Consider the following 15509-nt stretch of genomic DNA (forward strand, 5'->3'; position numbering starts at 1 on the left):
CTCCATTCCCCCCAGCCCCCACTTCCTGCAAAAAATGAGCGGGGGGGGGGAATCAGCACACCCACTCGGACCTGCAGTAGCGCTCTGGGCGGAGTCTCCCTGCCACCTTCTGCCCGATCCTTCCTCACTGGAGATGCTGGTGGGAGTGAGCTGGGGACCCTCTGGGGGCAAAGCAGGGGTCCCCCCCACAGCAATGTCCCCTCCCTAAAATGGCAAGTTCCTGGAGCCTCCGGACTGGTGGCAAGTGAAGTGCCATTTTAGGATTTCACAGAGGGTGCCCACAAATGTTCTTGGAAGGGAACACACAGATATCCCGCTACTTTCAGCTGTTTTAAGTGTTGTACATTTTTAATCCTGTTGTAAGACGCCTTGAGTCTTTTTTGAGAAAGGCATCTGAGAAACCTAAAGAGTAATCAGCGTCGTCGGTGTCAGCGTCACCATCACATAAAAGACCCTCTCTGGAATTCTCTGGTGGCAACGAAGACACTAGCCCAGAGACTCCTGCCTTTTTGGGAATGCCCGTCTTTGGGGCCTGTTTCCTAGTGACCGCCACTTCCCACACCACAAGGCCCAGAGGGCCAGCCACAGGTTCCATTTGGTTTTGCAGCAGGTGCATCAAATCCGTCTGCTTGAGTCCGGGACAAACCCACCCCAGGGGATGCCCACGACAGGCCCTGTCCGTCCACAGGGAGGGCTTCCTGGGCCAAGGTGCCCTGGCTTGGTGCCTCTGAGACCCACGATTCCCCGCGGGCTGTGCTTGTACAGGCAGGGGGTGAGTGAGGTCAGGGCACCGTGGAAGGAAGGGCCCGCTGCACCAAGCAGGCATGCACCCCGCACCCCATTTCTGGCCGGTCTCCACGCTCTGAAGTGGCACAAGTAACACTTACTGGTGCATGGCTGGACGTGGCAGGGCTTCTCCTCATGCTCAGGCCCCAGGCAGGGCACTCCCAGGCCAGATGGAGGGGGCTCCGTGCAAAAGTGGTACCGGTTCTGGAGTCCCAACCCGCAGGAAGCTGAACACTCGCTCCAAGGTGTCCATTCGGACCAGTGGCCATTCACTGAGAAGGGAGGAACACGTACGACAGGGGTGTTGAAGCCCTTTTGGTCCAAGGGCCGAATTCTGTTTCGGGGATGCTCTAGGGGGCTGCATTCCAGAGTCTGAAGGTGGAGGATGGGGCAGCAAAGCCCCCAGAGAGGGGGAGGAGCCCTTGATGTTAAATATTTATGCATCTCTTTGAGTCCACCCCATTCTGGGGCTGCTGGGGACAAACCGGGGCGGGGGGATCCTTTCCATGCCCTGCTTGTGAGTCTTCCACATTGCGATCCTGGGCACCCAGACGGGCAGAAATTCATTGGACAGCCCACTGTGAAAGCCCACGCTGGCACCGCCGGTACTACAGTTGAACCAGACCCTTGCACAGCACCTGCTTTTCCGCTCTGAGAAGCAGCTGGATTTGCACATGCTGATCAGCTAGTCTTGTGCCAGTCCCAAGGGCACCTCCCTCCCTCCTGGTGCCAAATTTAACGGGTAAAAAGAGAGTGTGGGGGGCTAAGACTTATTGTTCTTATCCTACCCAAAATAGTCTCCAAGGGTGTGTTTCCAGCTATCAGCTTCACTTTGTTCGCAACTTTGTTGCGATGTTTCCCCAATCACATCCTCTCCTTTTCCCGTTTCCACAGTGCTTAAAGCCCGGCTCATCATTGCTGTAGCCTGGGGGTCTGTGCTGTTTCCACTGAGCTCTAACTGAATTACTTTCTTGATGGCTGGGTGGCGTCTGGGTTGGGTCTGATGATCTTATCAGTGTTCCCGCCTCCCCGCCCCCGCTGATGTTGCTCTTCCCCCTTATTCTGCCTTCCCAACGACCCTGCAAGGTGGGCTAGAAGAAGGAGTAGCTGGCTGGCTTCCCAACTGAAGGCACTTTTAATACCCATTGAAATCCTAACTGTCAAGCCTTTCTCCTGTGTGGCTGAGAAGGGAGACCCCAAGTAAATGCACTGAAGAGGATGCACTCCTATGCATGCCTACGCAGAAGCAAACCACACAGATTTCAGTTGCACTTACTCCCAGGAAAGGAAAGCTGTACAGCCAGTGAGTTTACTCAGAAATAACACCCCCAACACATGCCCACACAAAGTGGGACAAGGTGCTAAAGGGGAAATACACAGGGAGGAAATAGCGAACAGGGCCAGTGGATGGTAGGCTAGTCGTGCATCTCTTCATCCCTTCTGCTCTGCTCCAGCCCTTTTGTTTGTTTTCCCCTTTAAAGTGAAAAAGGGAAAGTTTCCCCCGTTTAAATAAATAAATAAATAAATAAATAAAATAAGTGGATTTTAAAGTGTATTTTCGCTTTAACGAAGAAGCAAAAAAGCTGTGTGCAGCATCTCCTCCCCTTTTAAACCCTTTCTTCCCCTAAAGTGGGGATGCGACTTCAGGGCTCTGACTCTCCATCAAGGAATACAATAATTTCAGCAAGCCCTTCAGAGAACCTTCCATAACCTGATGCCCTCCAGTTGGACTAGAACTGCCATGATTCCATCAGAATGGCCATGCTGGCTGAGAATGATGGAAGTTGTAGTCCAACACATCTGGAAGCCACCAGATTGGGGAAGGCTGCCTTGGAGTATGAAGAGTGCACTGAAAGCTGGGCCTTACCGTCACCACAGGCTGCATGGGAGCAGTTGCCCACCTGGCCAAAGATGCAGGAGCTGTAGAAGGAGAAAAGCGCATGGTGAAGGGTGGGGATCAGCTGGCAGTCTGGGAACGGAAAGGGCCAGGCATGCGGGGTAATCAGAGAAGAACGCACTGACCAGTTCTCACAGCCTTTGGGTATGACATCTCCCGGGGCATAGAGCATTCCATCTTCAGCACATGGGCACTGCTCCCTCGGCACACAGAGACTGTTCTACAAGTAGAGAAGTAGGGCATCAGCATTAGAGGCAGAAAAGCCCCATCTCCCTGCCCCCCATATGCTTAAGCAGCTCATCCACTGTGCTCTACGTTCTTTGTCCCCCGCTCACCCCATCCCGGTAACCAAATCCAGCACCTGGGAATGGGAAAAGCCACATTCCACAGCCAATAGAAAGCCTGCAGATTCAACACACGTGCTTAGCTCCATATCACTGATGCAATTTGGGTTTCCAGTTGTTTCAACTGCAAGAGCAGTGGGCAAGGAAGAAAACATCTGGGTAGAACAGAGGGACATTTGCCATGCTCACCAGCAGGACGGCGCCGCTGGGGCAAAAACAGCCAGGTTGGCAGGTCCTGTTAGCCGCACTGGGTTCCATGCTGAGCTCTGCACAGGAGGCCGGTCCATCAGCACATTCCTGCCACACTTTCCCCTCTGGGCAGACACCGGGCACCTCACCTGGTTGAAGAGGATGAGGCAGAGGTGGGAGTGTCTCGAGGTATCAGAGTCAGAACCGGCAGCCTGCTACTGTAATGCGCTGAGGTTCGCAGTTACAAGAAGAAGCTTTGGGCTTGTGCACTCCCCGCCCTGGCCCCCCCACCCTCGTTACCTCCTATCCTCAATCGCAGCAAACCAAAATCATGTCTGAACAGGCATACTCTGGTCTGCGTTTCCACGCAAAGCTGGATTGCAAGCCACCTTTCTGTTCACTAAGGACCCGTAGTCTAACTCCTGCAGCCAAAGAACTGCGCCAGGAATTACTGTGGCATCCAAGGGTGTGTGTGTAGAATTGTCTCTCTCAAACTGCAGCGCTCTCTGAGCCCCAGCCAAGTGAGTAACTGTCTTGTGGGTGGGGAGGACAGGGGTCAAACGGTGGCAGTGGCAGCAGCAGCGGCAGGAAGGGGTGAGGATAACTCGTCACTTGCCAGGCCCTGATGCCACCTGTCCTCCGTGTCTTGATAGTCCCCCAGAGGCACCGCGGCTTCTGAACACAGAGGATGCCGCTTTTCATTAGAAAACTGACTACTTTTCGGATCATCACAATGTCCAGTATTTGCCTGCCAAGCCTGCTGTGATGGTTTCCATGACCAGGCCAAGGGCTCACCTGCACAGGGGTGAAGGTTGCAAGTGGCAAAGTCGATCCTGCGCAAGACGGTCGTGCTGCCTCTTGTGCGGTTCTGGTAGCCACCCCCGCAGGGCACGGAGCACTCTGACCAGGGCCCCCATTCCATGCCGGAACCTGGGGGTGGGTGGGATGAGAAAGGGAGGGAGATTTAGAACGGGTGGGAGACTTAAACCCAGCAGAGCTGAATCGGAAGCTCTGGAAGGGAGCCCAGCAGCCTCACCTGGCAAGTCTCCTGTTGCCAGCCCTCTTGACCCCAAGCCATGCTAAGGCCAGGTCCCTCCAAAGGCATCCTCCTCCTGCTTTGGGAATTCCTTACGGGCTGTGCCCAATTGTCCCCCCACCCACCAATGCCCCCAAACCCTAGCATCCTTGGGGACCACTTGTAAGGCAAGGCTGACTTCTGTTGTCGATCACAAGCTGAATATGAGCCAACAATGTGGCTGCAAAAAAGGCAAATGCTCTTTTGGGCTGCATTCATAGAAGCATCGCTTCCAAATCCTGGGAAGTACTAGTCCCCCTCTACTCAGCACTGGTTAGTCCTCATCTGGAGTACTGTGTCCAGTTCTGGGCACCACACTTTAAGAAGGATGCAGACAAACTGGAGAGGCTTCAGAAGAGGGCAACAAAGATGATCGGGGGATTGGAAACAAAGCCCTATGAAGAGAGACAGAAAGAACTGGGCATGTTTAGCCTTGAGAAGAGAAGACTGAGGGTAGACAGGAAAGTGCTCTTCAAGTCCTTGAAAGGTGGTCACAGAGAGGAAGGCCAGGATCTCTTCTTGATCATCCCAGAGTGCAAGACACAGAATAATGGGCTCAAGTGACAGGAAGCCAGATTCTGGCTGAACATCAGGAAAAACATCCTGACTGTTAGAGCAATACAACAATGGAACCGATTACCTAGGGAGGTGGTGGGCTCTCCCACGCTGGTGGTGTCCAAGACGAGGCTGGACAGCCATCTGTCAGGGATCCTCTGACTTGGATTCCTGCACTGAGCAGGGGGTTGGACTCGATGGCCTTGTAGGCCCCTTCCAACCCTACTATTCTATGATTCTACTATTCTATGATTCTATGTGCAGGTCCAGGGAAATGTCTCCCTGCCCCCTCCCCAAGCCTCAGTAGCCTCCAAGCCAGGGGAGGGAGCCCAAGTCTCTGTGGGCCGGATGGGGAACCTTCCCAGGCCTCATCAGACGTTCCCCACCCATTTGAACGAGGGAGGGGGCCAGCCGCACTCAGAGCTGCTCAGAAGCCCCACCGTATCCTCCCAGTCCTATGCACATGTGGGTCAGGGCAAGGCCGTAGCTCAGTGGTAGAGCCCCTGCTGTGCATGCTGACGGTCCCAGGTTCAATCCCCAGCAGCATCTCCAGGTAGGGCTAGGAAAGACTTCTGCCTGGAACCCTGGAGAGCCATTGCTGCCCATCAGTGTTGACAGTACTGGGCTAGGTGGACCCAGGGTCTGACTCAGTACAAGGCAGCTTCCTATGTTCCTATGGGCTGACATTAATAAGGGAAAAGCACTCTTCACGTACTCAAAGATAGCCTTTCTCAGCTAATTCCTCTGGAATTGAAAACTTGTCTGAGGCTGACCCTGGGCTCAGTGTCAGCTCTGGGCAGGGGGGCGTCTCTCCTCCCCCACTCCCCGAATTTCATCTCCTCCTGATTCTCTCACCCTGGCAGGGCTGCAGGCTGCAAAATTCAATCTCCATATTGGATCCCTGGCAGAGCTGTCCTCCGGCAGTGGCAGGGGGCTCAGAGCCGGAGCGGTAGCGACGCCTGGTGCCGACGTTGCAGGTGCGGCTGCAGGAGCCCCAGGCTGTCCAGGCACTCCAGCCACAGTCAACTGTGGGGGGGCAGGGGAGAGAACTCAGAGGGCTTTGCAGGAGCTGTCCCAGAGCCAGCCTTCCAACCCCTTGTGGTCCTGAGAAGACAGATGTGTCTCCAGAGTAGACCCGGGGTCTTTATTTTACTCACCTCCCCCCCACCCCCCGCATGAGGTCAGGATATCACCCTATCTCACTGCATCCTTACAACAACCGTGTGAGGCAGGACAGGCTGAGAAAGAGGCCGACCCAGCCAGCTTCATGGCTCAACAGGGACTCTAACCTGGGGCTCCTACATCCAAGCCCCACCCCCAGCTATACTCAGAGGAACTTCCAGTTTAAAAAAGGGTCCGGCAGCAGTTCCTACATTACCTGGGCATGGATCGGTGCCACATTCCATCTCCCCGTCAATGCAGGTGCTGGAAAGGAAGCACGAGACGTTCAGAGCGGATCCCCTTTGCCGGGGCGGGGGCGGACAGTCTCAAATGGGCTGGTGAGGGCGAAACTGGTCTTTATAGGGAACAGGCACAGTGGGGATCAAAGAGCACCCAAGGGTGCCTCTCGGGGACTGCTTGGAAACGTCCACTGATGCAGAAGGCTGCCACCCACAACTTGGTTAGGCAGGGCTGACGGAGCCAGGCCTCCCGGAGAACCCCGCCCCTCTGGAGCAGGCAGGGCCAGAATGGGCCTCCTCTGATGGCAGCATCACAGCCTGCATGGACAGACACAGCCCTGCTGACTCAGGACGACCTCCTCTGCTGACGAGGAGTGGCGGCTCCACCACCGCGGCCCCCTCTCTGCCCTGGGAGGCCAACTGCCCCGTACCAGTTGTTGCAGGGGTCCAGGGGGACGGTGCTGCCCCGCGGGTGCAGCTCCCCCTGGTGGTAGCAAGGGCACTCGCTGAGCGGCACGCAGGCGGCGTCCTGCAGGAAGAGCCCGTCGGGGCAGTAGCAGCCCTCGCGGCAGTGGGATGCACACTCCACGCGGGGGCCCTGGTCCAGGCAGAGGCGTGGGCAGGCACCTCCTTCCCGCCGGCACTCCTCGGCTGTCCGGTACACCATGTTCGCCGGGCACAGCGCTGCAAGCGAGGGAGAGGCAGAGACCTCTGGTGAGACAGCAGCAGGCGAGTGGGGGCCGTGGCCCGGGTGGGAGCGGAGGCGGCAGACGGCAGGGAGGGTGAGAACGGAGGAAAGGGAGTATCTACTGTGGTGGAAACCGGCAACTCCCCGAATGCTGGAGTGCAGCTCCCACCACCCCTGGCCACTGGCCATGCCGCGTGAGGCTGATGGGAAGTGGAGTCCAACCACATCTGGAGGGCCACAGGTTCCTCACTCCTGATTGGTCTGGATTTGTTTCCCAATCTACTGACATGGGAAGGCAGTTGATTTAAGATAAGCAGAAGTCATTTCTGAACATTCTTTGTTCCTTCCTTCCATTTATATCCCACCTTTCCTCCAAGGACCTTCGCCACCATTTTATCCTCCCAGCCATCCTGTGAGGCAGGATAGGCTGAGAGAGAGTAAGTTTCACAGCCAAATGGGGATTTGCACCCAGGTCTCCCAAGTCCTGGTCTGATACTCTAACCACTACACCGTACTTGCTCTAAGAGTCAGCCCGTAGAACACGTTGCCGGGGGGGCGCCCAGACTGTCACCTGCATAAATGGCTTTTTATATCTGTATTCCCTCCCACAATCCAATGCGTGCGCGTGCGTGCACACACACACACACACACCATGGCAAACAGGATCCTTGGGAAGTAGGACTTAGATTGGAAAACAATGCAGGGGAAAGGGTTAAACAACCTCCCCCGCTCCCCGTGCCACTGCTCTGATCAAATGTGGCTCCCCTTTATCCATTTTAAAGTGGAAAGGACAAAGAAGAAGTCGGGAGATGAGGTGGGGGCTCTCCCATGTCACCTGTTTGGCCCTTGGTCACAAAATGTTGTGTCCTCAACCCACAATCCATGAGTGGGCAACCTCTGGCCCACAGGCCTAATCTGGCCAGCGGAGGTTCCCAGTCTAGCCCACAGGAACCATACCTTTGCAGGGCTGAGTGTTGCAATCGCGGGTCTGCATGAGGGGCCCGGAGCACTCTGGTCCCCTGTACGCAGGGTTGGAGCAGGTGCGGTTGCGGGTTTGAACACCAGAGTCACAAAGAGCTGAGCATTTCGACCAGGCTGTCCAGGGAGTCCAGATGCCTTCCACTGGGGACAGGGGAGAGAGGGAAGGACCAGTAGCAAAACAGGGCCAAGGCTAAGCACACGCACCGTCACACCTGGGCAGGGGTCTCTGGGAATGCAGTTCAATTTCCGGAGGGTCACAATCATTTCCAAAACGTATGGTGAGGAATGTGTATTGATACTTAAGCTTTATTTGATGTTAACTTATTAAAGTGCAACAAAATGTTTTCCCTAAAGATTTTTTGTACTTCTGCAGAGGTTGGGGCTCCTCTGAACCTGCTGATACCTCTTCCTTGGGAGTGGATGCTGCCGTTTTGGCCTCAAGGGGACAGGCACCCAGCCCCAGACATCATTAATAGAGGGAAAGATATATTGCCTGCATATCTGCACGCAGCCCTGAGGTGCCCTGCAAAATTAAAACTGCAAACAATGAAACAATTACCCAGTATGTCTCCTGAACAAAAACTAATCACCAGGACCAGAAACATAAAACAACAAACGAATCCACAATTAGGTTTCACTAACAGCTAAGGACAATAGATCAGCCTTCACCATATTATGATCTTTGATTTCCTATTGGACCTCTATTGAGCCAAATGGTGACCACCTTTTGCTCTACTAGAGGTTCAAGGGGAAAGCGAGTTGGATTCACTAAAAGGGAAAAACAAATCTAATTCCCATTTGTTGGTCGTTGTTGTTGTTCAGTCGTTAGTCGTGTCCGACTCTTCGTGACCCCACGGACCATAGCACGCCAGGCCTTCCTGTCCTCCGTCTCTCCCGGAGCGTGCTCAAGTTCATATCCATTGCATCGGTGATGCTATCTAGCCATCTCATCCTCTGCTGTCCCCTTCTCCTTTTGCCTTCAGTCTTCCCCATTACATCACCTCTGGAGTGACTTTCTCCCTCCTCCCTTGGTGTAAAATGGCCAAACTGCACGTGGCATTAAGTGTTTAAGCATTTGTTTTAAGCATTTGTTTTTAAATAATTCTTTAAATACCAGCTTGGGGAGAGACAGCAGGATCAGGATCCTGGCATGCAGGAAGGGTTAACGTTTTACACATGCACACACGCACACTGCTGTCCACTGACACCAATGGAAGCTTTCCTATTGGAGCAAATATCAACTTCCATGCAAGCAACTTTTCTGCAGTATGCAGGGAAAGGGTTAACCCCCACCTTCCCATGCAGCATGGTCCTGATCCTGCCCTCCCCGCACAGCTGATGTTTGAAAAATAAAACACACCCATTTAACATGACATGTAAATTGATCCTCAGGAATCTCTTTGGTGTTTACCAAACATCAAAGACTGGTTCCTGAAAACAGTTTGTTCCTGGGACCGGTGGGCTGCCTCTGTGAGGTTAAGGTTGCTCTTTTGTCCCCCTTGCAACAACCCCTTTGTGAGCAGGGTGGGTGGGGAGCTTAATGGGTAGTGGTCGTTATTCAGGCGCAGTTAGCCAAGTCCTTGATGCAACAGGCAGTTGAATTGAAAACTGTCAAGTGGGGCCCAGATTTGGACTGTCTAGAACCATACCCCCTCCTGCACCCTCTGGCATCAAGCCACCACCAAGGGCCAGCACGGTCAGGTCCCTGCAGAGCGGCCATGCCCCAGCAGGGGCCCACTGACATGGGCCCCCTGGAACTGCTCCTCCTCTTCGCCATGGCCACCTGCTCGTCCACCTGCCTCTTGCTCAGGCCCAGCAAACAGCAGTGCTGAGGAGGAGGAGCAGCAGAAGCTGTGGCCCCCTCTCTCCCTGCCTGTTGAGCAAGCGGCAGCAATGAGGGGAGAGAGGCTGAGGAGCAACGGGGGCGGCGGGTGACAACAGTGGCCGTGAGTCAGACTCTCGGAGGGAGGCTGCCTTGCCCAAGAGCCCTCAGAGACCTGGGCCGGCCCTGCCGAGCCCGGCTGCACCTCTCACCTGGGCAGGGGGGGGTGTCGCAGGGCTCCTCCTGCACGGTCTCCCCGTCGCACGCTGCAGCCTCCGCGGTGCCGTTGCAGCGCCGGAATCGCTTCCTCACCCCCGCCCCATCCGGGGCGTAGAAGCAGGTCTTGGAGCAGGGTGACCAGGGCGTCCAGTCGCTCCAGACAAAGGTGGTCTCTGGGGACAGGCAGGAGAGAGGTTCGGGAAAGGGAACGGTGTGTGTGTGTTTTCACAGGGAGGGGTCTCAGCTGGCATCCTAGCAGACGAGGGCGCAAGGTGCCCTCTGCAAGCAGGAATGCCTGGACCCGGGGACAGCTTCCATGTGGCTGTGCCAAGACCCCTGCTGGCCCCAGGGCTCTCCTCCTGCCTCCGAGACATTTGAAATGACTGCATCGCAGGGAGAGACGTGAGCAGCAGTCACCAGCTCTGCTCAGGACAGTCCGCGGTCCTGGTGCCGCTGCTGGACGCCCCCCTCCTACCTGAGACGCAGGCTGTGTGGCACTCGCGCACCTCCTGGGCATCCCCTTGGCACGGGGCACCGCCGTTGGCAGCCGCTGGGTTGGATGGGGACCTGCGAGAGAGGCCAGAGGATCCTTTTAGGGAGGGGCTGAGCAAGGAGGAAGGGGGCCAAGGGGGAACCTTCTTGGCCGCTCCCAGCTGTACATGGGGATAGTTAGCTCCAATTTGCATCGCCCTGCCGGCTGGACCAAGTGGAGGAGACCGCCTACGCAAGGACACCCTGCGCCGCCGTAGGGAGCTCACACAGAAAAGGTTTACCCCACTCCCTTTGGGCCTCTGGGGGACAGAAAACAATGTGTTTCGTGGGCCACGAATGGCCCACGGGGCCCTAGACGAGCATCGCCGAGCAGGATCATGCCGGGGCCCGTCCATCTCTACGGTTCTTTACCTGAATCTCTCCTGCATCCCAATCCCACAGCTTCGGCCACAGGGTGTCCAGGGAGACCAGGCTGACCAGCCACACTTCACGGGGCAGGCCACGGAGTCACAGGTCACGACACCATCCAGGCAGACGCTGGAGGGGGAGGGAGAAACCAAGCGCAAGGAGGACTGCAGCTGTGCCCCACAACTGACTCCACCCTGCCCCATTTGCAAGCCTCAGCATGGGCCAGTACTGGCCACGCGCATGCACTGCGGACAGGCCGAGACTCCTTTTCATCAGGCCCATCCCAGATCAGGGGTTGCTGTTACCCCTGCAGAAGGGTGGTCACGCGAATCTCTGCGCCAGGTGCACAGTTCCGCTGAAACTAGTTTTTGATGTATCACTGCAAACCACCCTAGGTCCGGGGCGCAAACCATGGGAGGAAAGGTGAGGGGCTTGGCTTCCCCACTCCACCATCACCCAAGTGCTGCCTACATCACGAGAAGCGGACCTGGACCTCGCTTGTCCAAAAGGAATTATGGAATCTATCGTGCGTTGGGCCCCTTGGACAAAGGGGTTCCATGGGATTCTCAACACACAGTAGCTCCAAAGGGCAACAAGATGGGGCACCAGAATCCCCCTGCCCACTTTGTCCTGCAGCCTCCCATCGTTCCAGAAGGTTTGGTTGGCTTTTTATTTTTATTTATTATTAAATTTATTAATCGCCCATCTGGCTGATCACCCAGCCATTCTGGGCGATGTACAACATACAATAAAACAGTTTAAAACCATAAAATTCTACAATAAAAACATTTTCTAAAATACCCTAACCCACCCCAAATGCCTGCCTGAACAACCAGGTTTTTAATGCACGACGGAAGCTCATTAAAGAGGGGGCATGGCGGAGTTCCCTAGGGAGGGAGTTCCACAGAGTGGGGGCCACCACAGAAAAGGCCCTCTCCCTCGTCCCCACCAGTCTAGCTGTCCTGGCTGATGGGACAGAGAGAAGGCCATCCCAGGCTGATCTTGTTAAGTGGCCTGTCTGGTGCTGCTGGAGGCACTCCTTAAGATAGGCTGGGCCGGAACCATATAGGGTTTTAAAGGTCAAAACCAACACCTTGAATTTGGCCCGGAAAACAACTGGTAACCAGTACAACTCCTTCAGCACTGGAGTGATGTGATCTCGCTGGCGGCTGCCTTTAATCAGGCGAGCCGCTGCATTCTGTACCAGCTGCAGCTTCCGAACCGTCTTCAAGGGTAACCCCACGTAGAGCGCATTACAGTAGTCTAAATGAGAGGAGACCAGGGCATGTACTACCGATGGGAGCAGATGGTCGGGAAGGAAGGGGCGCAGCCGCCGTATCAGATGGAGTTGATACAGCGCTGTCTGGCTCACAGCTGACACCTGAGCTTCCATGGACAGCTGGCAGTCCAAAATGACCCCCAGGCTGCGGACCTGGTCTTTCAAGGGTCTCTCTTCAGTTGGCCACCCTCTTCCAAACCCATGGCAGATGGGATGAACGTGGGGTGGGCGGGAAGCAGGGAGTCCTTCCTAGCTCAATGGCAGCCTGGGTGATCTGCAGGGAGGGCAATCCTTGGCATTCCCAGGCGGAGCGCCTTTAGGGGGTGTTCACAGGGCAGGGGGGCCACATCTGCAGCTAATGCAGTCCAGAGACAAGGTGGCGTCCATGAGGCTGTAACCTGAGTCGGCCGGGGGTCAGCCTGGGCACTCAAAGGAGCAGTTGGGGGAGGCTCCGTTGCTGAGTGACAGAGTGAGGCCTGGCATGGCGAACGGGGTTTGAACGTCAGGCCCGTGGATTCAACCCTCTGGGGCTTCCGATCATTTGCTGATTCCCTGACATTTGTGTGGTTCCCACCCGTCCCCGTTCAGAAAGGCTGAGATGCCTCTCCTGAGGCTTAGTTACTGGCAAGAGGGGCTTTCAAGAAAAATATGCTGGTATTTTAGCCCGGCCTGCTTTGCCCCCCCCCCAGAATCCCCCCCCCCACTCTCTGAAATGGAATTTGGCCTTGAGACTGAAGGAGGTTCCACACTCCTCATGCAGAAGTTCCCTGCTTCAGTCTGCAGCGTCTGCAGCTGGAAAGGCAGCGGGGGCAGGAGAGGGCTTGCCCCAGCATGGGGGAGGCTCATTCCTTTACGGACCCACTGAGGGAAACAGAGGCTGTGAGTGCTCTCCCTCCCCCTCAACTGACAGTGCCACCACGGCTCTTACGACCATTTTTAAACCACTGTCTTTTTCTGCAGGCAAAATGTGTTTGCTTTCCCAGCAAAGCCTGCAAGGTAGGCCACTGGGATCCTCACTTTGCAGTGGGGCGCTCAGACCGAGAGGGGTCATTCAGCCAAGGCTGCCCAGTGAGGCTGCAGCAGAGGCGGGACTCAAAGACGGGCCTGGCAGAGCAAAAGCCGACTTTCTAGGCCAGGCTTGGCTCCCGTCTGAGGTTGAGGGGTGGAGAGGCAGGCACCCGCATGTGCTGGACCGCCAACACCTCTCTCCCCGCTTCGGCATCTGACTGCTGGATGGAGCCTGAGATGGTCCCTGTCAGGGGTGGGGGGCGCAGGCAGTGCATGCTGCGCAGTTGCTGTCTGGAGAGTCAGCAGAGGGAACATCCCAGGAAGGAAAGAGCGGCCTTCCAGAAGGCTGGCACAGTGCTGAGCAGACAGCCTGCTCCTCCTGCCCCGGCCCAGGCTGCACCGTGACAGCCTGCGGATGAGCCTTTGCTCGTGTGCCAGAGACCCGTGCAGCAGGGTCAGCGTCCCCGGGAGCAAGAGAGGGGGAGAAGCGAGCCCGGCGCCCGGCTCACCACTGGCTGCAGTTGTCTCGGAGGAACATCTCCCCGGGCAGGCGCCGCTCGCGGTCAAAGAAGCAGTGGCACTGGCTGATGTTCACGCAGCCCCCATCCTGCAGGAAGAGCCCTGGCGGGCAGCGGCATCCTGCGGGAACCAGAGGGATTTGAAGGCAGTGGGGAGTTCAGGCAGGGAGTGTGGGGCCGGGCCCTGCAGATCCCTCCTCTGGGCCCCAAGAGACTCAGAGCTAGGGCAGTGGAGGCCAAAAGGCAGGATGGGCTCCCCTTTGCTGCGAGGACGCTCCAGCTCCACAAAGCCAGCCTACTCCTATCGCAGCAAGAAACACCCGCACTGGCCTGCTGCTGTCCCACGCCCCATCACCATCGCCGTCTCTGTGTGGCCGCCGCCGCCCTCCTGGGGTGAAGCAGAAGTGGCGCTAAACTGCCCCTCCGGGCACTGTCCAGTCTCTTTACCCTGCTGGGAGGAGGCACGGAATGCCCTCAGCACGAGGAGAGATGCGACGTCATGGGGTGGGCCGTGCCCTCGGACATCCCCTGACCCGCGGTGGGCCTGGTGGGAGGGAATGCACCCCCCCAACTGTTCTGCAGCACTGCACAAATGGGTGGCCCCTCCCCGCAAAACCCAGAGCTGGCTGTGGAAGAGTCGATGCCTGGGGAGCAAGCTTGTGATGGTGACAGGAGTGGAGCTGTGGAGTGGGGAAGGGGGCCGGACAGTGGAGGGCTCCATAGCTTGGCCATGGGCAGCGGGAGCGACAGGGGCTGGTTTCCTGCTGAGAGGAAACCACTGGGTGGGTGGCCTGCTTGTAGAAGGACCATCGCTTGGCTTCTGTGGAGAGAGCCCCATTGAAATCACAGTCCCCCCCGCCCCTGCCCCTCAGGACCACACGCTCACCCTCGACGCAGCTGCTGGGACAACTGGTCTGGGTGCTGAGTTGCCGGCATGTCTGGGGACAAGGAGCCACCAGCCCCCGCTCGCAGTGTCCGGCTTGCACGTAGACCATATCCGGGCCACAGTCTGTAGAGGAGACACATTGGGGAAGGGATCAGCACAGGGCAGAGCTAATGATGGAGGATGGCAGGAAGGGAGAGGGCCTTTTTGGTGGTGGCCCCCCTGATCTGGCCACAGCCAGCCCTGCCACTTACCACGGGCATCTCCGCAGGGCTGCTGGTTGCAGGTCTCCATCTGCACAGCGTCCCCGGGACACGGCTGCCCCCCGTTCTTGGGTGGGGGGTCAGCACAGGTCCTGGTGCGGCTCCGCACACCACCCCGGCACTCGGCGTCACAGTCAGACCATTCGCCCCAGGAGGCCCAGGCACCATTCACTGGGCAGAAAGAGGCAGAAAAGAAGAGCCACGATGGAGCAGCCACAGCTCAGCCAGGCTCCCCGTGGCCCATCCTGTGCAGGGGAAGCCCCCACATTCCCCAGCCATGGGGCGTTAGAAGCAGGGCAGCAAGAGCAAGGGCCTGCCCTGCCCCCTTTGTCCCTGTGATCATTTCCTTCCTATTTCCTGATCTACCGGCACTCCAGAAAAGAGTCCTTGATTTATTTACACCAGGGGTGCAGAACCTCACTACTCTGGGCCAGCTCCAGACCACCCAGAAGGCCACGCCCTGACCCCATCCCCCCCCCAACTGGTTGGTGGTCTCCTGGCTGCTGGGCAGTTTCTCCCCCCTCCTAAAAGGCTGAAAGGCCCCTCCGCAGGCTGAGTTCCTGGCAGCAAGAGCTTTACGCTAAAATATGGTGGCAGTTTGGGTATTTTGACCACACCCCGTTTTGCCTGGGGTGCACCCTTTTGCCTTCAGCCCCCCGCCACTGGAATGCACCCCCCCGAGAGCTTCTCCAAAATGGAATT

The 15509-nt window shown here is 56.8% G+C and overlaps 1 protein-coding gene across 1 annotated transcript in view; it reads right to left on the reverse strand.

The window, feature by feature from the left end:
• LOC146345339 (SCO-spondin-like) overlaps positions 1-15509 on the reverse strand; it is a 133163-nt gene that overhangs the window by 44326 nt on the left and 73328 nt on the right. Inside the window, exons 61-76 of the mRNA XM_084859843.1 lie at positions 14799-14978; positions 14548-14670; positions 13653-13782; positions 10860-10985; positions 10432-10523; positions 10374-10376; positions 9950-10129; positions 7892-8056; positions 6678-6930; positions 6225-6271; positions 5702-5872; positions 4012-4146; positions 3217-3365; positions 2809-2903; positions 2654-2706; positions 888-1058 (exon numbers count right to left, since the gene is read on the reverse strand). Of these exons, the coding sequence (XP_084715969.1) occupies positions 888-1058; positions 2654-2706; positions 2809-2903; positions 3217-3365; positions 4012-4146; positions 5702-5872; positions 6225-6271; positions 6678-6930; positions 7892-8056; positions 9950-10129; positions 10374-10376; positions 10432-10523; positions 10860-10985; positions 13653-13782; positions 14548-14670; positions 14799-14978 (2073 nt within the window). The remainder of the gene's footprint in view (positions 1-887; positions 1059-2653; positions 2707-2808; positions 2904-3216; positions 3366-4011; positions 4147-5701; positions 5873-6224; positions 6272-6677; positions 6931-7891; positions 8057-9949; positions 10130-10373; positions 10377-10431; positions 10524-10859; positions 10986-13652; positions 13783-14547; positions 14671-14798; positions 14979-15509) is intronic.

This window comes from Heloderma suspectum, chromosome 5 (genome assembly GCF_057233095.1).
Source record: "Heloderma suspectum isolate Gila_16-S chromosome 5, 16-S_ref, whole genome shotgun sequence".
NCBI classification, from domain to species: Eukaryota; Metazoa; Chordata; class Lepidosauria; order Squamata; family Helodermatidae; genus Heloderma; species Heloderma suspectum.